At 61.0% G+C, this 23,930-nt stretch overlaps 1 protein-coding gene across 8 annotated transcripts; it reads left to right on the forward strand.

The window, feature by feature from the left end:
• Positions 1-167: 167 nt before the first annotated feature.
• TRAF2 (TNF receptor associated factor 2) lies at positions 168-23,766 on the forward strand. 8 transcript variants are annotated; one of them, XM_045883552.3, is made up of 11 exons: positions 168-239; positions 8,136-8,345; positions 8,969-9,047; positions 9,300-9,398; positions 14,108-14,269; positions 15,257-15,331; positions 17,103-17,177; positions 19,089-19,436; positions 19,924-20,101; positions 21,219-21,367; positions 21,959-23,766. In XM_045883552.3, exons 2-11 carry the CDS (start codon positions 8,158-8,160, stop codon positions 22,175-22,177), a joined length of 1,572 nt encoding a protein of 523 aa, XP_045739508.1. In that variant the 5' UTR covers positions 168-239; positions 8,136-8,157; the 3' UTR covers positions 22,178-23,766. The 8 variants fall into 8 exon arrangements, with proteins under 8 accessions (XP_045739508.1, XP_045739506.1, XP_045739509.1 ...); XM_045883550.3 differs by lacking the exon at positions 168-239 and adding an exon at positions 390-2,824; XM_045883553.3 differs by lacking the exon at positions 168-239 and adding an exon at positions 390-1,149.
• The last annotated feature ends 164 nt before the right edge of the window (positions 23,767-23,930 follow it).

Consider the following 23,930-nt stretch of genomic DNA (forward strand, 5'->3'; position numbering starts at 1 on the left):
CGACCAATCGGCGCCCGCTGCGGCCCCCGGCGCGCTCCTGATAGGGTCTGGCGCCAGTCCGTCGGGAGGGCGGGCCGAGGCGGAGGGCGGGGAGAGGTCTGGCCAATCGGCGCCCGCTACGGCTCGCAGGGCGTTTCCGGTAGGCCCCCGCGCCAGTCAGTCAGGCGGGCTCGGGGGGCGGGTCCGCAGCGGCGGCGGCGGCTGGGCGGGCGCGCAGTTCCGGGCGCGCGCGACCGTTGGTGAGCGGAGCTGCGGGGGTCGGGGTCGGGGGTCGGGGGTCGGTTGGGGCGCTGGCGGGGGTGGGGCGGCGGCGGCGGCGGCGGGGGCCGGGGCGGCGGCGCGCGGGGCGCCGGGGCGGCGGGCGCGCGGACGGGGTCGCCGCGCCGCGGGCCTGAGGGGATTTCTCGGGGCTGGGCCGCCCGGAAACCGAAAGTCGGAGCGGGGCGGCGCAGGAAGGTTCGCGAACGCCCGCGGGCGTCCACGGCGGCTCCGGCCGGGGGGGGTCCCGGCCCGGGTCAGCGCGCCGCGCGTTCTCCCGCTCCCGGCGCGGCTGCCGGGAAGCCGCCGGCGGCCTGTGCGCCCCGTGGCCGGCGCCCGACGCCAGCCCGCAGCGGGGCGCTGACCTGCGGGTCGCGCCGGCTCGCCGCTCTCTGCCCGCACCCGCTGCGGGGCCGGGAGGCTCCTCGGGTCGGCTCTTCGCGGGGGCCCTTGGACGTCCGGGGCTGGGCGCCGGGCGGCGCGGAGGGGAAAGGCAGCCCGCCGCCCGCGCTTGTTTCTCGCGGAGGGCGCTTCACGGACCGTGGCGTCCTGGGCCGCGGCCGCTCCCGCGTGCTGTTCTGAGCGCGTTCGCCTGCCGCAGCAGCGAGCACCACCTGTGACTTTGGACTCCCGAGCCGCTGAACTGACAGCCCCCGGGGGAGCGGGGAGGGTCCGTTAACCCGCCTTTTGTGCGTCCTGGGTGTCGTGCATCCCACTCGTGCCGTACGTCAGCTGGAGAAGGAAAACGGTATCGAGAAAACCAGGAGGGACAGAGGCACCTTTACAGCCCCGAGCTGTTAACAACGTGTGTGTCCGAGCCAGATGCCTGTGGTTCAAGCATCCCCCGGACCGTTTCGGCGCCTGTCCCAGCCCCGTGGCCTCCCGGCGCCTGTGAGTACAGGCGGGGCGTCCCGCGTGTCCGCAGGAGCTGGGGGAGAGTCCCAGGGTGGGTGCTGAGGACGTGGAGATGGCGTCCGGCACTGGGGCACGGACTCTGCAGTGGGGCGACTCAGAACCGCCTGTGCCGGGGTCCGTGGCAGTGGAGAGCCCAGGACAGCGGCGTGCGGGAGAGCAGACGCCCTACCTGGAGCCTGGCAGCGTGGGAGGGCCGTGGTGTCTGTCCACTCAGTGGCGGGGTTTAGGTGGAAGGCTCAACCAACCTCACGTCGTTGCTCCTGTGATCTACGTGCCCGGTATTCACTAATGCTTGAATCTGAAACCAAACGCTAAGAGTTGCCTAGCTTCAAGCCTTTTGCAAGCCACAGAGGCCCTCAGTGCTTCTAGTGGTGGCTTTTCCACACATCTGGGCGGCCCCTCTCCCTGGGTGCCCGGTTCTCAGAATAAAGCCCAGCCCCCCGAAGCCGTAGCCCCCAAAGGCGTGCGCTGGGACGTTGGGCACATTGGGCCTCTGTGCAGGTCCTTTTTTTTGGTAATATTTATTTGAGAGAGAGTGAGGGCACTTGAGCAGGGGTGGAGTGGGGCAGAGGGAGGGAGAATCTCCAGCAGGGGACACGGAGCCTGACACAGGGCTCGATGGATCCCGAGATGATGACCTGAGCCAAAACCAAGAGTCAGACACCTAACCGACCACGCCCCCGGGCGCCCCTGTGCTGGTCCTTCTGCTTGCAGGTGCCTCCTGACCTGCGCAGTCTGCGCCACATAGCCTTCCAGTGCTCTGCGGCGTTGCAGACCTCTGCGTCCTGTGGCCGCAGTGTGCTGTGTGGTCCCAGCCCGTTACCTGCCTCAGTGTCCTCAGCACCGCGCCTAGTGGAGGGCAGGAGCCTGTAAAGACGTGCAGCGGCTCTGTGTGCCCCTCGCTGCTGCGCGCCTTGCTGGCTCCCTTGGGGGCCTTCAGCTGGGGCTTCTCTCTCTATTGAGTGGGTTTTAAACTTCCCCGGGGAAATAAACGTAAACGTCGTTTCTTTGGGGACCTAAAGGAGCAGGTTGCCGCAGTGGTTATAATTTGGGGACTAGAGCACAGGACTTACGGTGGTCACTTGTTCCGGGAGAAAGCATGGTCTCCGGGAACATGAAGGCCTTTTCACTTTGTGTTTGGAGAATCAGATCTGGGTCCCTCTCTGGCAGTGGGAAATGCCAGCCTGCCCACCCTCCCACCAGCGTGGTCAGCTCACTGGCGTGTGGATGTCCACGGCAGGACATCATGAACGTGTGGAGAGGCAAAGGCAAGGAGGTCCAGAGAAGAAAATCCAGAGAAATCACCCCCGGACTGCACACGTGATGCCAGGAATGGGGTGCACGTCTTCGTTGTGTTCTGGAGTCCAGGCCTGTGCTTTGCTGTGCCATTCTCCATGCGCTGGGCCTGCTCCTTCACGGGGATGGGTGAGGGCCCCTCTCTAAGGGGCCTGGCCCTTGCGTCCACAGGGAAGACATGTCACTGTCCCACCACAGTCTCCACCCCTGCACAGAGGGTCTGAGCCTCGGAGGAGGGTGCAAGAGGCAGACTCCGGAAGCTGTCCAGGGTCTGAGCAGGAACGGGCTTGTTCCTGGCAGGGCCCCGGGGGCAAGTGGAGCAGGTGGTCTTGTGACCCGGTTGTGGTTTCGGAAGGTGAGTACTCAGCAGGGGTGGGGCTAGGAGGTAGAATAGGGGGGTACCTCAGAAGGGACAGCTTGTACAGGTTCCAGAATCGGGGTGCCCCATCTGAAATGGTGTGGAGGAAAGGCTAGATTAATGGGTGTGTAGGAGTCCATGGAGGAGCCTGGGAAGCCTGGGGTGGCAGGTGCCCCATGCACAGGCCTGGGTCCCTCCTCCTGCCCTCCCAGGCCCTACCTCCTGGTGCTTAGCTTATTATCCAGAGGAGACAGGCCCGCACAGTACAGTCTCATGACTGCTGAGAGGGAAGGCCTTGTCGAGAAGCCACGACCTCTTGGACAGGCAGGGTGGCGGGCAGACCCACTGGGAAGCCTTGGGATGTGAGGGTAGAGTAACTGAGTCCCAGCCAAAGGCCCCTATGGCTGCCGGGAGGGCCCCGAGAGGCTGCGGCTGTGTATCAGGTCGCGGTGGACGGCGGCCAGGGCCCAGCAGTCGCAGTTCCGTCAGATTCCGGGTGTTGGTGGAGGGCGGAGCTGTTCAAGGTGAGTGGATGAGTGAGAGTGGTCTCTGAGAGTGTGGCTGGAGCAGCCGATGGGCTGCCAGCTCTCGGGGCAGGGGGAAGTGCGGGCACTGACAGAGGTCAGGGAGAGGGGCGGGGGGGCAGGGCGGTCACTTGGGTCAGGCGGAAGAAGGGACAGAGTTGCTGCATCATGACTGACGGATCACCCTGTCCCTGTTGAGAGCCCCAGTTTTGAATCATAGACACTCAGTATCAGCGTGTAGATCGTGTGAAGACATGTGAGCCAGCAGTTCGGACTAGAGACGCTCCCCCAGAGTAAATGCTCACGATGGAAACAGTTATTGGGCGTGAAGTTGGTACCAGGCTACTATTTGGCATTATGCTGAGCTTGGAAAAAGATGAACTGAAGTATAAAATTGTAATTTTAAAGTGGATTTCTAGTCCTGGGTGGGGGGGGGTTGTCTTGTGCTCCCAGCTGCATGTTGGTTGGCCTTCTTGAATATTGCTTCAGTGGGCTTGTTAGGCAGGTGTGTTGGAACTGGGTGGAACCAGGTAAAATCGGACATGGCATCCCAGTATTGGACAAAACAGAACTGGTTGTCGGTGAGGACGTGAATTTGGGAAGTTGAGTCCCTGGCGTTTGGGGTATCACAGGCTGAGGGTTGAACCCCTGTGCCTGCTGGCAGCTTGGTGATGCCCACCCCGGCAGCCAGGTGCTCCCATGTCTCATTTGATGTTAGTTTGGGGACTTACACCACTACCCCATCTCATGCCCCAGGCTGGGGACGGTGGTGCCAGCTGCCCTGTGGCCTCCAGCTCAGCCAGTGGTTCCTCGCAGGGACGCTCCTTTCCCTGGGTCCTCGTGCTTCGCACTGACGCAGGACCTGGGCTTGTCAAGGGGCTGGATGCCCCCACTCTAACCCTAACCCTTCCATGTCAGAACCTGGTTTTCAGGTTGCTCTGCCATTTTTAATGTTATGAGACAGGGTTATTTTGGATAAACATGCATGGGTGTACCATAATTAGGGACTTAAAGGCCTTTTTTGACTCTTTGGGAATAGAAATTCCATCTTTTTTTTTTTTTGAAGTTGAGGCATACATCCAGCAAAATGTGCAAATCCTAAGAATACAGCTAGATGCACTTTTGTCTACGTATACGGTCATTTCCAGCACCCCAAAAGGCCCCCTCCTGCCTCTTGCAAGCATTGACCCCCTGAATGGAAAATGGCTGTGTTTCTCTACTCACGGTACGTCTGACACCAAATATGTGGTTCCTGGGACCCCCTCCTTGGGTTCAATGATTTCTAGGGTGTCTCACAGAACTCCAGCAAGCACCAATTCCATGAAACAGCCCGATGGCAGAGATGCACAGGGCAAGGTGTGGGACAGGGACGCGGAGCTTCCATGCCCTCCAGCACACCCTCCTCTCGGCACTGTGGAGCTCTCTGAGCCTCATTCTTCAGGAGGTTATGGGGGCTCCGTCACGAAAGCGTGGTTGATTAAATTATTGGTCATTGGTGATTAGGTCAATCTCCAGTCCCACCCCCCTCCCTGGCCGTGGGGGGCAGATGTGGAAGGGGCTTATGAAAAACAGGCTCCCCTGTCCCCGTGGCTCGGGAAGTCCCAGGGGTTTTAGGAGCTTTGTTCCAGGAACAGGGAAGAAGAGCGAGTCTCCAGTGTATCACAGCCCCATGCCGCCAAAGGGGATTGCTTCCCAGCTTCTATTATCACAGGCTAGTTTTGTCTGTCCTCAAACTTCAGATAACTGGAGCCATTCTGGACATACTGTTTTCTGTCTGGTAGAAATGCCCTTTTAACAAAACACAAATCTCTTGGTTGTACGAAGTTCATGCATTCGTGTCTGAAGCTTGATTTTGGGGACTGAATATGAAATCCAGGACAGGCTGAATGGGGATGCTTGTTCACACGTTCCCGCGAATCACTGCAAATGTTTATAACCAACTTACCCACGAGAGGATCTGGAAGCTTGACAGGACCAGTAGGGCGTTTTGGTTCTAGGTTGGGGTGCTCATAACTCCTGACTCCCGTTCTCCTACATGCGGTAGCGGGCTGGCCCACCCGTGTCCTTGGCGTCGGGTGCTGCTGGCTACGCCAGTCATCCAGGGAGGCCCCCAGGCCTGTGTAGTTTCGGACGGGTGGACGTGTGCAGACCACCGAGAAGTTCAGAAGTTCAGGGCCAGAGACGGGGAAGTTTTCTCCTAGGCTTGGGGCAAGCACCACAACGCAGCAGCAGGACTTAGTGTTGATGGCCTTCAAAGTGTTACTTTTTTTTTTTTTTTTAACTTTTTAAATTTATTTGACAGAGAGCACAAGCAGGGGGGGCGGCAGGCAGAGGGAGAGGGAGAAGCAGGCTCCCCACTGAGTAGAGAGCCCGACATGGGACTCGATCCCAGGACCCTGGGCTCATGACCTGAGCTGAAGGCAGATGCTTAACGACTGAGCCGCCCAGATGTCCCTCAAAGTGTTACATTTTGGCACAACACTTTTGAGTCTTTATGATGTCTTTTCATTAGTTTTCAAAAGGTCAAATGTGTATGAATGAGATTTGAACAACACGTTTAAGGAGGTAAGCTGGGAACTCGAAAGCACAGCATGGGCAGCGGTGGGACCCATGGGCCGGTGCGTGGTGTGGGTGGGCTCCTTGGGCTCTCCAGGGCCACTTCCCCACATTCAGGACAGAAATACAGACCCCCACCGTCCAGCTGTCAGGTAGTTGTGACCGCTGAGTAGGTTGTGTTGGTGAGGTCATCGAGGCCTGGCTGTGTGTTGTGGCCTTTCACCTTTTTCATCCCCGGAAACAGAGACCATTTGTGTGGTTCTTTTATATCTAAGGGGAGGACATGTTGATGGCTTAGTAGAATGAGTTCAGTCTGCCACAGGAGTGATCAGTTGGCCAAAAGCTGGGCCTGGCCTCAAGTAGATGGAACATCGATGCCACAGAATAAAGCCTTGTCTCACAGATGCTGAGGGAAGCTGTTGGGTGAGGTTTTAAAATGAGGTTTAAAATGTACCCTGTCATGATGGTGTTTGCTTCTTATTTTACTTTATTTCCTTGTCCGTATAAAACATGACTAAATTCAGCGTTCTTTGTATGTGATGCTCTTTTTTACTTAATGAATTGAGCATAAGATAGAGATCTAAAGAGTGTGCCTTTTTTTTTTCTAGTATCATTTAAGGGTAAAAGTCTCTGTCTAATGTAGTTTATAGAGCAGTGATTTTCAAATTATTGATGGTTCGTGAAATCAATTTAGTAGCGTGACCAGAAAAAAGAATGTGCAGAATGCCTGGGAGTGAGCAGACTTTCACGGGTCCTTTGTTCTAGTCAGTACGTGTGTGTAGCACGAACATGGCCTTGAAAAATGTGGGCTGAGGGCGTCCTCCCTCCTCGGTTGCCCTGGCCAGCAGTGTTAGCGCATCCGTGAGCTCTCCAACTTTTGGGTTAATTTTTCCACCAAAGGCTTTATTAAGTGGCACTTTCTGGGGCTTACATGTCTGTGTCACGAGGGCTCGAAAGAATGAAATCCCCCAGTTGTCAGAGGGACAGATGGGTGGTCCAGGGGCCCAGACACGCCCACACGTGCTGACAGTGTGTGGACCAGCGAGTGGGACTCGTGCCGTCCTGCTGAGTGGCCGTGGGCACGACCCTCCGTCTGTCCGGTGGTTGGAGGAGTAATTGCAGGTTATAAGAATATAACCTGTGTGCTCTGGCACGCCAGCCCAAGCAGGGCCTCACAGATTACAAATCCAGAGCCTTGATTGAAAGTGGCTTTGCCCAGTAGATAGGAAACAGGGACACGCTGTCGCTGCTTTCTGTGGTGTCCGACCAGCTCAGGACACGGAAGAGCGCCTTACGGACATAGGAAAGAGGCACATCATTTCAGAATGTCCTGGTTTGGAAGTTGGTGTGCTCCCCATGCACATCCAGGAGAAGACCCGGGGATGTGTTTCCCGGGGCATTTGGGGAAGGAAGCTCTTCGGAGCGTCTGCAAAGGGGCCAGGGTAGCTCTGAGTTAATAGTGCTTCCTGTTCAGGGGCTGTTGGGTACTTGTCCTTTTTTAGGGGTTAGCAGGTACGGTTGCTTTTGAGATGCTGGACATTGAACAGCGTGTTCCATTCGAGGTCTCAGAACGCTGTGGAAGCCTCTCCCCATCCAGCTGTGCGTCCTGGTTACCTTGCCTCCGGGGCCTTGCCAAGGCCTGGAGGACAGCAGAGGGGAGCTCTCAAGTGAGAGGGACCCTGGTGACGGTGGCCGGGGAGCAGAGCAGTGGTGCCAGGCGGGCTACGTGCTTCCTCTCAGGGGCGACAGTGGAGAGGCCGATGTGTAGGGTGGCCACCTCCTGGCTACTGCCTCAGACCGAGCACAGCTGGTCAGAATTTCCTGCCGGCTGATTTGTAGGAAGCTTGGGCTAGACAGGAAGGCACAAGGATCAAGGACTGCGGATGGCCAGTGTTGGTGGGAGGGTGGCATCCTCCGATGCCGGCACACGCTGTGTCCGTGGTAGGCTGGGTGACCTTGAGAACAGCCGGCTGGTCTAGAGGCTTTGGGAGGGTGTGCTGGTGCAACCCCTGGCTAAGCCTTGGCTTCCACGCGTGTAGTGGGAACTTGGATTAGATTGTCTCCAAGTTCTCTAGAGCACTAAAATCTTGCTTCCAGATTCTTGACCACCATTAGCTTGACAGCCCAGGCACCTCACCGCCGGGCAAGGGCTGTTTTCCCCAGAGGAGGACCCTGGAGTTGAGGCGCCTCTTAGGACTCTCCAGGACGTGCTCTGTGTTCTTCCTTAGGCCGTGGCGGTTTGCGGCTCTCATGGCTGCAGCCAGCGTGACCCCTCCCGGCTCCCTAGACTTGTTGCAGCCTGGCTTCTCGAAGACCCTCCTGGGGACCAAGCCGGAGGACAAGTACCTGTGCTCGGCCTGCAGGAACGTCCTGCGCAGGCCTTTCCAGGCACAGTGTGGCCACCGCTACTGCTCCTACTGTCTGACCAGCATCCTGAGGTACTGCGCGCGGTGGAAGGCAGTGGGGCTCGCCTCGGGGCTGTGCTGTCCAGGGAGGCGGCTCCAGGCATGCACGCGTCCGCAGGGGCTGTGCTCCAGGTGGTGCTCCTGATGGCAGAGGTTCGCTGCAAACAGGAGCGTGAAGTTAGTAACGGAAGAGGATGGGTTGCACGTGGACTTGGACGTGGGGGGCTGAAATAAACACATTACAGTCTGTGCCTGGCTGTTCCTAGTTTGTCACGTGGGCCCGAGACCGTTTGCATTGGATGTGCCACTCCAGATGGTGAACACGTCCCCAAGAGCCCGCAGCCGCTAGTCTGAGGGCGGGGCCCTGTGGCACATGGAGGGCCAGGGTGGGCGCAGGGAGCCAGCAGCTCCTTCCTGGGGACCTGGCCCCGAGTGGTGGGCCGTCAGAGAGCACCTCTGTTCACCGTGGAAGGGATCGTCATGATTAGAGGGTTTGGATCATATCCCTCACTTTAGAGGGTTTCACCGTGGTACGTCGACGCATGCTCCCGAGTGATGTGGTGTCGGTCTGGAAGGCGCAGAACTCGGGCGGAGAGTTGCACACAGCGTTCTTTGCAGCGGGTTTGATGGTGGGCCTTTCCCCCTTTCCTCACTAGCTCCGGGCCTCAGAACTGCGCTGCCTGTGTTCACGAGGGCATATATGAAGAAGGCATTTCCATTTTGGAAAGTGGTTCGGTAAGTGAAAAGTCTTCAAGCAAAAAATGTCACAGTGAACGGAAACTGTTGCTTTTAACAACACCGATGGCTGTGTGGAGCTTGAGCACGAGGATGCGCCCCTCCCTGCCACGGTCGTGCCGAGAGCTTGGAGCGCTGGGAGAGAGCGTCTTAGTCCTGGGCCTCAGTCTGGAAGACTTGCAGCACTGGTGGCCAGGCAGGGTGGCGGGCAGCTGGGAGGAGGCGGCCTAACCCTAGGAATGCTTTCCTCAGGCTTTCCCAGACAACGCTGCACGCAGGGAGGTGGAGAGCCTGCCGGCCGTCTGTCCCAGCGACGGTTGCACCTGGAAGGGGACTCTTAAAGAGTATGAGGTAGGGGCCCCCTGCGCTGGCACGGCCTCCCGAGCCCGAACCCCACCCCCAAAATGATCACACGGAGTCTCCACGAGCCCGCCAGGGAGCGCCTAGCTGCTCCCCGCAGGTGCACGCAGACTCAGGGGGATCGCGCTCAGAAGGGGGAGTTACCTCGCTGGGCCCAGTTTGCTGCTCGGCAGAGTGCCGTGGCGGGGGGCAGACCCCGTGCTCGCTCTGAGGGCGCTGCTGCAGCATCCCCGGGATGTGCAGGAAAGGAGCTTCTTTGCTCGGTGGGTCTTTCCGTGTGTTTTCAGGCAAGGGCTTTCTCATTTTGAATTGTACAGACGTTGGAAATTGCGGAAGTAAGCTGCACGTTTGGTCTGTGGTCACAGAAAGTCACCTGGCCAGCGACAGGGCAGGGGCCGGTGTGCCCATGCTGCCGAGGCATGTCAGCCTTGCGGGGGTGCTTCTGCGTGATTGGCAGCTCGAGGCCAGGCCTACAGCGGGCGGCCTCCATAGCTCACGCATTTGGCCATCCCCTCTTCTTAACTAGCACACCTCAGACGGTTACGGCACACGAACGTCCTGGTAGCCAGGTGTCCACCAGCAGATGAAGAGACAAACCAGATGTGGTCTGTCCACACCACGGAATAGTATTCAGCCATAAAAAGGAAGGAAGAAAGTCCAGACACGTGGGTGGACTTTGAGGCCACTGTGCTCGTGAAGTGAGCCCGTCCTCGAGGACACGTCCTGTGGGAGTGCACTCCTGTGAGGGCCAGCGAGGCAGGAAGGGGCAGGGTGGCTGCCCGGGCGGGAGGGTGGGAGTGGTGCAGAGTAGCAGGTTGGCCTCTCACAGTGGACAGCCCTGTTGGTGAGGCTGGAGGGGCTGTTGGTATGGAACCCTGGCTCTCCTAAGCTCAGACACGCTCCTGCCCCAACCCCGGGATAGCCCCTGCCATGAGGTGGGCGCTGGGCACTGAGTCGTGATGGTGGCGGAGGGCCCGTCGGGGCTGGGAGTGGGACCTGAGCTCCTAGCAGCCTTCTCCCTTCCTGCTCCCAGCCTGTGTGCCGAACTTCCCTCGTTCTCTTGACCAACCAGACTTCTGGTCTTCAGGCTGTAAGCTGTGTTTCCAGAGGAGCAGCTTGGCCGTGTCTAGGGAGGAGCCTCTGGTGGGGTAGGCTAGGAGAGGCACTTTCTTTCCGGTGGGCACCTGAGGCCTAGAAGTGAAGCACCTTTGGGCTCCCCACGCCCTTTCTGATGCCTTCCTAGGAGTGAGACCCAGAGGCCCCTGGGCTGCAGACATGCAGGTGGGAGGTTCTGCTTTGCAGCTGTTACAGCTGTTATTGCCTGGGGCTGTCCAGAGAGTAGGCCTCGGGTTTGGGGTCTCTCCTGGGAGGGTGGAGAGCCCCAGCAGACTCTGGGGGTTGGGTGGGTGTAGGAGACCATGTGGGGCACAGGGAGTAGGCACGGGGAGCTGTGCTGCCTTCTGCAGGGACCCAGAGACCCCCCTGGGGACAGGCGGGATAGCCCCCACCTTCCACTCTGGGAGGCGGGTTTCTGCTGCCCCCAGGCCCGTGGTGCGGGCAGGCGGTGGCTGCATGGGCCTCCAGCTGAGGGCCAGGGACCGCAGCCAGGCTGTGGGCTCGGCCATGGCCCTGCAGGCATGCAGGCTGGAAAGTCCCTGGCTGGCCCGGAGAGCCCCGGAAAGTCCCTGAGAGGGTGGGTTTGGTCATGTGGGAGGGCGGGCGCTGCTCTGGGACACTAGGCCTGGCCCTTTGGTAAAACCTCTCCCTGGCTGTGAACGTCACAGGCTTGGGCGAGATCAAGGCCTCCGAGCACGCCCACCCTCCACTCCGAGCCAACACGGCTGCCCTTTGCGGTGCTCGAGCTCCTGGTGGCATTGTGAAATGCTGTGCTGTGGCTGAGCTGTTTGGAAAGTCCTGGTTAGCCTTTGAATGTGATTTTCCTTTGCGACAATGTCTAGTATTTTCTAAGAATGCAATGACTTAAAACTCCAGGTCAGGTCAGAGACATTTGTGGAGTGCCTGCCAAGTGCTGAAGGTGCCCCAGGGCACAGCCCCCGGCTGCTGCTCTGGGACTGGGCCTAGAGCCTGTGGCTGGCGGCAGAGGGGGGAGGCTCTCCAGAGAAGGGCCCGGAGGGGAGACCTAGGTGCCCGGAGGCCGCAGTTGAAAGGCAAGGCCGAGCCAGGCGTGCTCGGTCACCCCACACGTCCCAGTGAGTTCAGAGTCAGCACAGCTCTGTGCGCGGGGACACTGGTTTGAATTCTGGCTGAATAAATACTGATTTCTCCCAAGTGTGTGCTTCTCTTGGAGCCAACGCGAGCGTGGTCCCTCTGAGCCCGTGAGGAGGTGCTGTGTGTCTGCTCGGAGGCGGCCCTGGGGTGACAGGCGTGCGGGTCTCCGATGTCAGACACGCTGCCGGGGGGCGGTCACAGAGCGCTGTGCGCCCTTGGCCGCCCTGTGCTGCTTTGGGCGCCCCCACGTCGCTCCCGCGAGTGTTTTATTGTGCGTTAAACAACAGTCTTAATTAAACCCAGCGCCTTAACTCTAGGTGCTGGATCTTTTCCATTTTGTGAGCTGTGATCATTTCTGAGACCCCTCCTTGGTTCACGGTGACTGTTCATCGCGTACTCGGTGTGGCCCAGGCGCGGCCTACCGTTGGGTCATGGTGAGCTGTGCGGTCCCTCTGCCACAGCCCCTGGGGGTTCCGGGAGGTCACGCTCTGCTGCAGTGCAGGCGGCTTGTGGGGGGCCATGCCGTGTCGGCAGGGAGCCCAGCAGGCTGCAGCGACAGTGTGGGGGTGCTCCTCTGCTGGACCACAGTGTCCGGGGCGTCGTGCGGCAGCGGCCTGCCTGGTGCGCATCCTTCCGATGGCGGACCTCGCGTGGCAGCCTGTGGGGTGCTCTGCGGGGCTGCCGTGGGGTCACCGGGAGGCTTGCTGGGAGTGTGGCGTTTGGTCTGGGGTGTGAGCCCGTGGGAGGTCGGAGGGCAGGGGTGCCTGCTCTGGGAGCTCGTGGTGTGGGGTCCCGTGAGGAGGCGTGGGCCCCACCTGCCGTGACTCCGCGGTCTGCACGCGGGAAGACTGGCGGGAAGGGCGCCGCACGTGCGCTGTGTCTCTGGAGTTCACCCGTTGCTTCTGCTCCCTCTGGAAGTGCTGGGCTTTGGCACCAACAGCCAAGCCTGTGGCACGGGATGGAGGCACGGCCAGCGTGTTCCCCGCTCGGGGACAGCACGTCTGAGGCTCTCCCTGCTCCTCTCAAGTGTGCCACGACCAGGCTCTCCAGGGGAGCCCTGAAGACCCGGTCCCTCAGGAGGGCATCGCGGCCCGGCTGCCCCCGCCCAGACCTCTGTGGAGGTGCTGAGCCCACGGTGGAGGGCCTCCTCCTGCTCTGGGCCAGTCCAGAACTTCTCTCACAGTGACCTCCCCCTCCTTCTGCAGCAGGCTCCACGTCGTCCCCAGTGTGCCCTAGCATGTCCTGCCTAAAACTTAACATGGTGCTGAGTGAGGTCAGCCCGGCACAGAAGGACCAATCCCGTGTGTGAGTGGAAACTCCCAGGAGGCCGGAGGAGTCGGCCCCACAGATGCGGGGGTGGGAGGTGGGGGGCGGACAGGGTTTAACAGGACAGAGTCCAGTGTGGGAAGATGACCGTGTTCTGGGGACGGACGGGGGGGATGGTGCACAGCAGTATGAACGCACGGACGCCCTTAAAAGCGGTGAAAATGGTAAAGTTTGTCGTGTATGTTTTACCACAATAAAAAACACTTAACAGCAGACAAACCTTGAGCTCCCTGTCCTCCACCCTGCGCCCCTTTGCAGTTCCCCTTCCTGGCAAACTTGCCACGGGCCTGCAGGCTGTGTTGGGCTGTGGGCTCCGGGTCCTTCCTGCCGCCCTTCCCCATCTTTTCTTCCACCACCTTCCCCTCGTTTGCCGCTGAGCCCCCTCCCACAGCGTCCTCCTCACGCTCAGGAAAGCCACCAGCCGGGGTTCGGCTGGGTTCCCACTTCCACCCGCATGTGGTTCTGTGGCTCCAGAAGGGGCAGCGCATGCCCGCCCTCCTCCCTGCACCTTCGTCCTCGGTGCTGTCAGCTGGAGGGCCCTGGGCTGGGCCCTGCCTCCCTAGGTCACCACACCCTCCCCGGCCACGCCACCGGTGTGGGCCGTCAGCAAGGGTGTTGGCACAAGTAGGTGGGCTCCCAGTCTGGCTGCTGTGGCCTGTCCTCCCAGCACACAGACTCTTGTCACCCCTGGGCCTTTTGTCCACTTAGAAGCGGCCCTGCTCTAGGCCCTCCGCCTGGGGCCTGGGCCCTGTCGCCCCTTGGAGTGCCCTCCCTCTGCTCTTGCCTCTCCGTACCCCACGCTGTCCCTGCCCTCTGCGGCCTGCTCGCTGTCTGGACAGTGGTCCTCTTGTCCCTGAATGTCACTCTGGCGCATCCCCAGGGAGGGATGTTTTGGGGTGTCACGTGGGTGGGGTGCAGCCAGCTCGGCTTGAGCCCTACCCGTCTCTGACCTGGAGCACAGGTATTGATTGCAGTGAATGAGATTCTTGGCACGTGGAGCGGCACCCCGCATCTGGCGCTCTGGGGTTGGTGCAGGGTCCCAGTGGCCCTCGGCGGGGCGGCCATCTCTGCGCAGCGGAGCCCAGGGGTGGCAGCCCGCAGGCTCCCCGTGCGCTCTGTCGACACTTTGCTCCCTTTGTTGCCAGAGCTGCCACGAAGGACACTGCCCGTTCATGCTGACCGAGTGCCCAGCGTGCAAAGGCCTGGTTCGCCTGGGGGAGAAGGAGCGCCACTCGGAGCACGAGTGCCCGGAGAGAAGCCTCAGCTGCAGGCACTGCCGGGCGCCCTGCTGCTGGGCGGACATGAAGGTGAGGGCGCCCGGTCGTGCTCCCAGCCTGGCCCCGTGGGCTGGCACCGCGGCACGGAGCTGCTGCCGCCGCGGCTGGTTTGGCGTTTTCGCTGCATGCCTCCGGCCCTTTCCTCGCAGCCACTTGCGTAGAAGGTTCTGGGTGGGGAACTGCGTTGGGTATGAAGGCAAAGCTGAGCTGTTATTTTAGAAAAATGTGCACACACACAGCAGCGGCACATGCCACCCTCGCTTGCGCGTGTCCCTGTCGGCACTCACCGGGCTGCTTTGGGCTCCGCACGCTTAGTGCGTGGGTCCCAGGCTTTGTGTCGTTCTCTCTGAAGACCCTTGAGACCGTTTCTGGGCACGTTTGTTCCTAGAGAGCCGTATGTGTCACTGTTACTTCTGAGGCGACTCCCTGCTGTCCCTGACTCACTCGCTGCACACGTTGGTTGACGTCTGTGAGCATCTGTCCCCACGCTGCCTCTCGATGACGTGTCCGCAGGGTCTCTTTATGTTTAATGGCGCTCCGCGGGTGTCCTTCTTTTCCTTTGCCGCTATTTACTGAAGAAGCTGGGCTGCACAGTTGGCCGATGGCGTCCCCAAGGAGCCAGTGCTGTGTTCCTCAGTCCCCTCGTCTGTGAGCCGTTCGGTACAGAGGCCTGCTGAGGGCTAGGGTGCATCGGGGCGCCAGGGGTGTCGCCCGGAGGCGTTCCATCCCCTCGCAGGGCCGTGGTCCGTCCCGCCAGCCTTGCTCCTCGGGGCCAGAGTGGCCCGGTTTCAGTTAGGGTGACCTGCAGCGGTGTTCTCCCCGAGTCACCGCTGCTGGCTCGTCCTTCTCGTGTTGCCCCGGAGCTGCCAGGTGAAGAGGCGGCTCTCTGATGCCTCTGAGCGCCCCCTGCAGGACCCACCCCGTTGGAGGTCTCAGGGGAACCGCTGCCCCAGAACGAGGCCGTGAGACGGCACGGTGACCTCGCCACACACCCCGGCCCCTGACCGTGTCTTTCAGGCACACCACGAGGTCTGCCCCAAGTTCCCCTTGACTTGCAATGGCTGCGGCAAGAAGAAGATCTCACGGGAGAAGGTCAGTTGTTTGGTGGCGCCTGCGGGGACAGGCAGGGGGGGCGGGGGCGGGGAGGAGCTCGTGCCCGTGGTGCGGGGCTCCGACCCAGCGCCCGAAGGAGAAGCGACGGCCTGGGGCGAGAGGGTTGGGTCACCTGTGCGTCGCTTGTTTGTGACACTCCGGGAGGTGGAAACGACCCAGCCTGAAGTCACACACGCCTAAGACCCCGGCCCAGAGCCTGCCCACGCACTGCCTTTCATCCAGAACACTTTGGTGGTGGCAGTGGGACTCTGTGCTCCTTTTTTTAAAATTTTGTTTGGGAGAGAGTGTGAGCCCACGAGCAGATGGGGTGAGGGACAGGGGAGAGGGACAAGCAGACTGCACGCCGAGCGGGGAGCCCGAGGTGGGGCTCGATCTCACGACCCTGAGATCGTGACCTGAGCTGAAACCAAGAGTCATCGAGACCCCAGGCGCCCTCACGTTCCATTTAAGAGAAACTGCGTCGTGGGTCGTACTGGTAGCTGTGGTTATGATTTCTGCCTGGCGTCCGGGTTTGTGGCTCCTCTTGCTGCAGGGCATCGTGGTCCTGCTAAGCTCAGCCTGGGGGCTTGTAGGTGCTGTGTCCCCGCCAGACGCAGCCCCACCGCTGCCCACGCCAGTCCTCGATCGTGGGCTGGCGGCCTGTCTCTGGCTCCTTCTGCTCTTGCGGAACGTGCGGTCGGCTGCTGCGTCTGGCGGTCCTGGGAGGCAGTCTCTCGGTGGTAAGCTGGCTGCCATTCGTCTCTCTGCTTTCGAGTCTCTGAAAATTGCCCTTTCGGAGCAAATTGTCTTGTAGTTTTGTAAAACGGCTGTGTGGATCCAGGGTGAAAACCAGGGACCGTGTGCTGACAGGTCAGAGTGCTGGTCCCTGCCCCACCAGCAGGTGTGGTGACACCCTTGGGGGCTCGCCATGTGATGACTGAGAAAGGCTGTCCCAGGAGGTTCAGTTTGCGTCTCAAATCATGAATCCACTGGGGCTTTTTGCTTAGGGCTCACCTGTGTTTCTCTTACTGGGACCGGGGACCACTGGGGACTCCTGCCCATTTCTTGCAGTGGGGAGAGACTCTTAGTCCTTCTTTCTCTGTTTTTGGAGCTGTAGGTGTTGGGTAGCTTGCGTCACAGTCCCTTGTCCTTTTACTTAGTTTAATGTTTGTCTGTGTTTCCATTTGGTGTTAGTAGCTCTGATTGTCGTTCCAGGGCCCTGGCGCATGGAGGCAGAGGGACCTCTCTTAAGTGGTCCCGTGGCTGCCCCTTGCCCTCGCCCACTTGGGAGAGCAGTCATGCACCTTTGTCTGCCGGCAGGAGGGGCTGCTGGGTCAGCTCCCAGCGCATGTGTGGTTTCTCTCTTTCTGGGTTCTGCGTCTCTTCTGTGGGGCTCTGTGTGGTCGTGTGCCAGCGCCACGCTGGGTCAGTGGTGGGTGTCCGGCCCCTGGTCAGGCCGGCCCCTCCTTGCTCCCAGGGCCCTGGGGCCTCGGACACCACGTGTCTTACGAGCTGCGGCAGAGAGTCCGGGGCGCAGAGGCCCGAGCACGGGACAGGGTGTCTGCAGGTGTTCTGAGACATTGGCCCACAGTGTGAGGCCCTCAGCCTGCACCCACCTCCCTTTGTCGACAGCTGCGCGTGCGTGTGTGTGTGCGCGTGCTTGTGCACATTTGGCTCTGGAACGGGCTTGTCGGGTTTCGTCAGTGTGAGACTAAAGCGTGCACAGGTGGGGAAGAGAAAGTAAAGGCACTCAGAGCGTCTGTCCTTCTAGTTCCAGGACCACGTCAGGGCGTGCGGCAAGTGCCGGGTCCCGTGCAGGTTCCACGTCGTCGGCTGCCCCGAGATGGTGAGTCCCACCGGCCAGGGGTCCGCTGGGGCTGGTCCTCGTGGGAGCTCCCTGTTTCCTGAGAGGGGGGCCCACAGAAGCGTGCCGTGCACCCTCTTCCTGAATGCAGTCCTTGCTCGGCCTCCAGCCTGGCCTCCTGGTTTCCCTCCCACTTCCCCTGCTGCTTCCTCGGCCCACGGGGTCCCCGCCTCAGTCCGGGCTCTGCTCCGCCCACCCGTCCTCCTGGTGCTCCCATGGGGCCCCACCTCTGACCACCTCTCTCTGCTGAAAGTGCCCAGTGCCTTGTACCTCCCTGATACCTAGTGTGCGTCTCAGGCCTCAGCTGCACACCGGGCCCCCCCTCTACCCAGTCCTCCCACCTGCCCGAAATGAGCACCTCATGTTGCCCGGCTGTTCCAGCCAAAGCCCAGCAGTCACTGTGGGCCCTCCCCTTGTCTCCGGTACCGTGTCCAGTCCACCCGGAGATCCATGCTGCTGCAGACGGGGCTGGACCCCACCTGCCTCCCCTGCCTCCGAGGCCTGTGTGGCCCTGGCCGCCCTGACCTCGTCTCGGGGCTGGTCACCGGCCCGGCTGTCCTTGCGCACGCTGACCTGTTCCCACCTCAGGACCTTGACCTGTGGGGTTCTGTACAGCTCGTCCAGGCCTCTGTCCATGTGGCCTCTACCCTTCTTTCCCGACTCTGTTCTGTGCCCCGGGGGGTGGGAGTGTGCAGCCCCTGGCTCTTTGAGCCCTGGGGCACGGCTGGCACCCCGCCGCTTGCAAACACCCTGGCAGCACTTCGATGGCGGTAATCCCGGCGGTGCTGTCACCTGGGGCCTTGACACCTGGTCTCAGGTGCCGTCCACAGGGTTGGCTCCTTCCACCTTTGCACCTCTGTGTTTGGGCCCGGGGTGCGGCAGCCACGGCCTCAGCAGTCAGCGTCCGACGCGTCCCGAGGGTGGTTCCACATGAGGCCTGACGTTGACTCTGACCTCAGGCCCCCCCAGCCCCACATTACGCGCACACTGCCCCCACGCCCACCCCCTGGACTGGCAAGGGGCCTCGTCCCAGCACCGCTGGGGAGCTGCTCTCTGGGCACTGTGCCTCGTGGGGTTCGTTTGTTTCTGTTTTTGATATTCTGAAACTAACATTTTTATTTCTATTTTTTAAATTATTTATTTGTTTATTTGAGAGAGAGAGAGAGAAAACAGTGTGCGGGCATGGGTCAGTGGTGAGGGGCAGAGGGAGAGACTCTCAAGCAGACTCCAAGCTGAGCACAGAGCCCGATGCAGGACTCGATCTCATGGCCCTAAGATCTTGACCTGAGCCGAAACCAAGAGTCAGACCTTAACCACTTGAGCCACCCAGACACCCCTGAGAGTGTGTAACATTTTAAAATTTGGGGGCACCTGGGTGGCTCAGTCGGTTAAGCGTCTGCCTTCGGCTCAGGTCATGATCCCAGGGTCCTGGGATCGCGTTCCGCATCGGGCTTCCTGCTGCGCAGGGAGCCTGCTTCTCCCTCTGCCTCTGCCTCTGTGCTTTCCATCCCTCCCTCCCTCCCTCTCTCCGTGTCTCTCTTTTAAACAAATAAATAAAATCTTAAAAAAACTTATTTTTATTTGTTGTGAAGTTTTAGAAGAAACTTGGCTACAAAGTCAGAATTGTATGATGAAGAATATTTGAAGAAGGTTAGCTTTAGGGGAGGGTGGTCTCCCCACCCTCCTTGGGCAACTTTTAAATGTTCTTCCCTGTCATTTCAAATACAACCAGGGAAGTCACTAGGGAGGCTTGTGTGTTTGGAAGATACTGACTCCAGGTAGTGACGGGACATGCCGGCAAGTGAATGACAGGGAGGTGTCACAGCCCTGACCCGCCTTGCAGCAGGTCCGCAGGGCCCTGGGTCAGGCTGAGCCCCCGTCTCCTGTCTGCAGGTGGAGAGTGAGAAGCAGCAGCAGCACGAGGCCCATTGGCTCCGAGAGCACTTGGCCATGCTGCTGGGCAGCCTCCTGGAGGCCAAGCACCTCTCAGGAGCAGGTGGCCCCTTCCTGGGCCAGAGCGAGGTGGGGGGCTGGGAAGCCAGCACGCTGCACCCCGAGCTGGAGCTCTCCAAGGCCGCGGAGCTGCGGCAGCGGTGTGAGGCCCTGGAGAGGAAGACGGCCACCTTTGAGAACATCGTCTGCGTCCTGAACCGGGAGGTGGAGAGGGTGGCCATGACCGCTGAGGCCTGCGGCCGGCAGCACCGGCTGGACCAGGACAGGATCGAGGCCCTGAGTAACAAGGTCTGGGCCTGGGGCACACAGGTCCCAGGGCATCACGGGGCCTCAGAGCTGGGATTTTAAGGACGGCACCTTGATTTCTAGCACAGAGCCCCTTTCTGAGCCCTGCTCACTGACTGCCTGATGTGGGGGTCCTAGTGGTCGCTCCGAGGTAGCCTGTTCTCTCTGGCCTGTGGGGGGACGGGCCTCGCGATTGAGGTGGGCTCTGTGAGTGTATGGCCTGCACGGAGCTCTTGAACCCCGGCCATAGGTGGGGTTGGGAGTCTTGTGGGGATGGAGCCTACTCGAGGCCTGCGGAGCCCAGGGAAGCCTCGGGGGCACTGGAAGATGCCGTCCTGCCCGAAACTGGTGGGAAGATGGGTGTGGGGGCACTTTGATGAGCACCTGCGAAATGCAAGGTGGCTCAGAAGCGCACTGGGTGGAGGCTCACGGCCCCTCCCACCGGCACCCAGGAGGCGCGTACCCTCACGGGGCTCCCTGTGCCCCGCAGGTGCAGCAGCTGGAGAGGAGCATCGGTCTGAAGGACCTGGCGATGGCCGAGCTGGAGCAGAAGGTCCACGAGATGCAGGCGACCACCTTCGACGGCGTATTCGTCTGGAAGATCTCCGACTTCGCCAGGAAGCGTCAGGAAGCCGTGGCTGGCCGCACGCCCGCCATCTTCTCCCCAGGTGCTGTTTGGGATGTGCCCTCGGAGCTGCGGTTGTCTGACATGCTCGTGCCCCCCGGCTGGAGCCCCTGTCAGTACCAGCGGCTGCCATGCCTCCCTGACGGGGGAGGAGTCCCCACGCCTGCCGCCTCTCCGCTGGGTCTTCAGGGACGGAACCGCGAGCGGGGACTCGGAGTAGAGTCCTATGCAATGCCTTGGCCGCGGTCGCCCTGCAGCCCTTCCTGGGGGGGCCCTAGCTGCGCGGCCGCCTTGCCCCTGCCCGGGCCTCCCCCTGGTGGAGAGTGCCGCGTGTGCCCTTGGTGAGGCTACTGCCACGGTGCGTCCAGGGCGCGGGCTGAGAGGGTATAGGTCCCTGTCCTGCTGCAGGTTACGGGGCAGGAAGGGGAGTGCGGCCCGTGGGCAGAGCTGCTCTGTGATCTTGCCGTGTCTCCTGGGGCGGTCGTGGACGGAGCCCACGCTCCGGCTTCCTGGGTGGGGAGCAGCCGTCCGTTCGGGGCACCGTCCTCTCTGCACTGGACTCGAGCAGATGCCTCCTTGCTAGCACGTTCTCCTAGGAGTGGGGGCATCCCTGCTGAAGGGAACTTGTTCTGAGTTTAGCTCTGACAAAACCTGACTGAGAAGGGGGTGCAGGCCGGGGCTCAGGCGTGCGCCCCAGCTGGAGCCCCCTGCTGGAGCAGGGCCGTGTCTGGGGAGCTGAGGGACGGTGGCTCCTGGGGGCTCGAGCAGGAAGGCAGGGAGGTCTGCCCCTAGGCATGGCCTGGCTCTCACCGGGTCTCCCTGCACCCTTCTGGGTGTTGGCAGAGTGTCACCTCTAGCTTGTCCCGGGTCGTCACCCACTGTTGCCCCTCCAGGCCGGGCTCAGGTCTGACCACAGCCCGAGCCACCGCCGAGCTTCATGGCTGGTTCGCATGTGGCCACTTCGGGCTTGCACTCAGGGTTCTTAGGAGGGCTTTCCCTGATGAGTTATTTTTCCTTCGGGGCCTTAGTTCACTAGGAACTAAGTCTGCATGCTTGGAGAAAAAGTATGTGCCCCCAAACCTGGGCGTTCTCTCTGTGTTTGTGTTTCTTGGGGGAGCCCTCGGCGTGGTTCACCAGCGCCCCCCTCCCCCCCCCCGCAGCCTTCTACACGAGCAGGTACGGCTACAAGATGTGTTTGCGCATCTACCTGAACGGAGACGGCACCGGGCGCGGGACACACCTGTCTCTCTTCTTTGTGGTGATGAAGGGCCCCAATGACGCCCTCCTGCGGTGGCCCTTCAACCAAAAGGTGCGTGAGGCTGTCCCAGCGGCTGTCCCGGGGGCCCCGTGGGGCGGGGTGCTTGTCAGGACGGGCCCTTGGGCTGCCGATGGGTCTGTCCCTGCAGTGGAGCTCGGGCACCGCCCAGTCGACTCCCTGGCCTCACGGCTCCTCGGGGCCAGCGGTTAAAGATGCCGCCTCGGGGTCAGTTCCCAAGGAAGGGGTGCGGCTGGGGAGCCCGCGCCTGCAGGTGTTACGGGACACTGGGAACCGGAACCTGCCCTTGGTGGAGGGCTTGAAGGTGCCAGCGCCATCGTCCTTTCCCTCCACCATGCTGGGCCGGCTCTGTGGGCTTCTGGTGGACGTGGCAGCACAGGGTGCTGTTCCTTCGGGAGGGCAGTGGGGGCTCTGCGAGCTCTTTGGCACAAGAACCTCCGTCACGTGAACGTGAGCAAGCGAGGCACCAAGCGGTGCAGCTCCGTAGTGTTAACTGCAGCCTCAGACCCCAGGGACTGATGGACGGAAAGTGCCGGAATGGGCACCGATCACCCGGACAGGGAGCTGGAGCTGGGCGGGGCCGTGACTCAGAGTGCTGTCCCTCCCCGGCCGCTCTCCCTCCAGGTGACCTTAATGCTGCTTGACCAGAACAACCGGGAACACGTGATTGATGCCTTTAGACCCGACGTGACCTCATCCTCTTTCCAGAGGCCAGTCAGTGACATGAACATCGCCAGCGGCTGCCCCCTCTTCTGCCCCGTCTCCAAGATGGAGGCCAAGAATTCCTACGTGCGCGATGATGCCCTCTTCATCAAGGCCATTGTGGACCTGACGGGGCTCTAGCCGCCTCCCACCAGGGTCGGGGGTCGGGGGTCAGGAATAGCTGGGCCTGACGGCTTGGTGAGGAGCCACCACCCTGGGCCTGAGCCTCGCGGAGGGTGGGCACCTGCTGCGTTCATGTCCCGCTGGGAAGGGGCCGCCTCCTGGGAGAGGCCGCTCCGCCCAGGCCACGTGGGGTGGGCTGCAGGCCTGTTGGTACCTGCCGGTGGGCCGTCTGTGTAGGCGCTCGGGGCAAGGTGAGCAGAGGGGCAGGGTGAGCTGGTACCTTGGCCCGCCCTCTGGCCTGGACAGGAGGGACGTTCTCAGGCCTGGCCACTACTCTGAGGAGAGGCCCTGCTGTGCAGGCCCAGCCAGGCCACGGGCAGGGAGGGCGCTCTGTGTCCTCCGGACATCCTGTCGGCTGCCCCTGTGGTGAGTGTGGGGTGCACAGTGGGCCCTGCTGCGAGATGGGGTGGGTTAGCTGCCCCGTCGGGCTGTGGAGAAGTCATTATTAAACTGTTAAATCTCGGGGAGAGTGGTGTCCATTTGCCTCTGGCCTTGGTGGCGGTGACCCTCACGGGGCCTCCTGGCTCTGTGCCCTCCCGTGGCCCCCTCCCCACAAGTCACCAGGTCCCCGAGCAGTTACGGGGGTTCCCTGACGCTGCAGGCTCGCTCCTGCTATTCTTTTTTCTGGGCTGTTCTTTGCCAGCTAGCTCTTCCTCCCTCAGGCCTCCCCAGGGGCTGCCTCGAGAGCAGGTCCACGTGTGTCCCTGCCGTTCCCCGCAGGGACCTCTGGTGCTGGGAGGGCGGCCAGTAGATCCTTCTGCGTTTGCCTACCCTGAACCAGGACTTGTCCAGGCGCCAGGCATTTCCTCCCACCGGGGGCCGGTAGTTCTGGCACCCTGACCACAGGCCTGAACCTCCGTGAGACCTGGGTCGGGGCCTCAGCCCTGGGCGGTGTGGGAGGGACTGGGGCAGACTCGGGTCCTGGCTGGTGGCCGTCTGCACCACGCTGCTGGTGGCCCCTCGTTCTCAGAACCGCCTGGTTCCAGAGGGCCAGGCGGGGGGCTGCCCAGGCGTCTTTGTAGAGAACCCGCGACACGTTTGACTTCCCCTGACGCCGTGACTCACTTCTGTGTGTCGAGAGTTGATGTGACAGAAAAGCACTGAGAAGAAAGAAACGAGCCTAGGACATGTGCTGTCGTGCTAAGAGAAACGCAGCAGAAAAGTGAAGCCCTTCCGGGCCCTTCCCTGCCAGCTCTCCAGAGCGCCATCCTCATGAGTTGCTTCTCTCCTGCGTTTCCACAGACGAGACCACAGAGTCTTCTCCAGCAGGAAACCTTGCGCTGAGCTGGTGCTAAATTGACCGCACCCACTTGTCAGCCCTGCCTCCAAGCTGCAGGGCACAGACTGCCCGCGTCAGGCTCCTGACCTGGGAGCACAGGGGCCTGGTGGGCTGCGGAGTCCAGAGACTCGCCTGCCGCCCTTGTCCACCTGTCTCCTGGGTTGTCAGTCTTGTTCTCTTACTGTTGGCAAGACTGGTCCTTGATTGTGTCTTTGAACTGTGTTAGCGTATGGGAACCTAAAACATAAATATGATGAGTTGGGTAGTATTTTCCTGTGGATTGTGCCGTTGACTACTTATTCAGGAAGTCCTAAGTCTCCCCAAGAAAATACTTCTGTGTTTTTTTCTGATGGTTTTAAAGCTTTATTTTCAACACATTGGGTTTTTACTTTTGGAATTTGTATATGATGCGTGTGTGTGTGTGCGTGCATT

This window comes from Mirounga angustirostris, unplaced genomic scaffold (assembly GCF_029215605.1).
Source record: "Mirounga angustirostris isolate CCGP_5_RB_7025 unplaced genomic scaffold, mMirAng1.0.hap1 SCAF_15, whole genome shotgun sequence".
In the NCBI taxonomy this organism is placed as follows: domain Eukaryota; kingdom Metazoa; phylum Chordata; class Mammalia; order Carnivora; family Phocidae; genus Mirounga; species Mirounga angustirostris.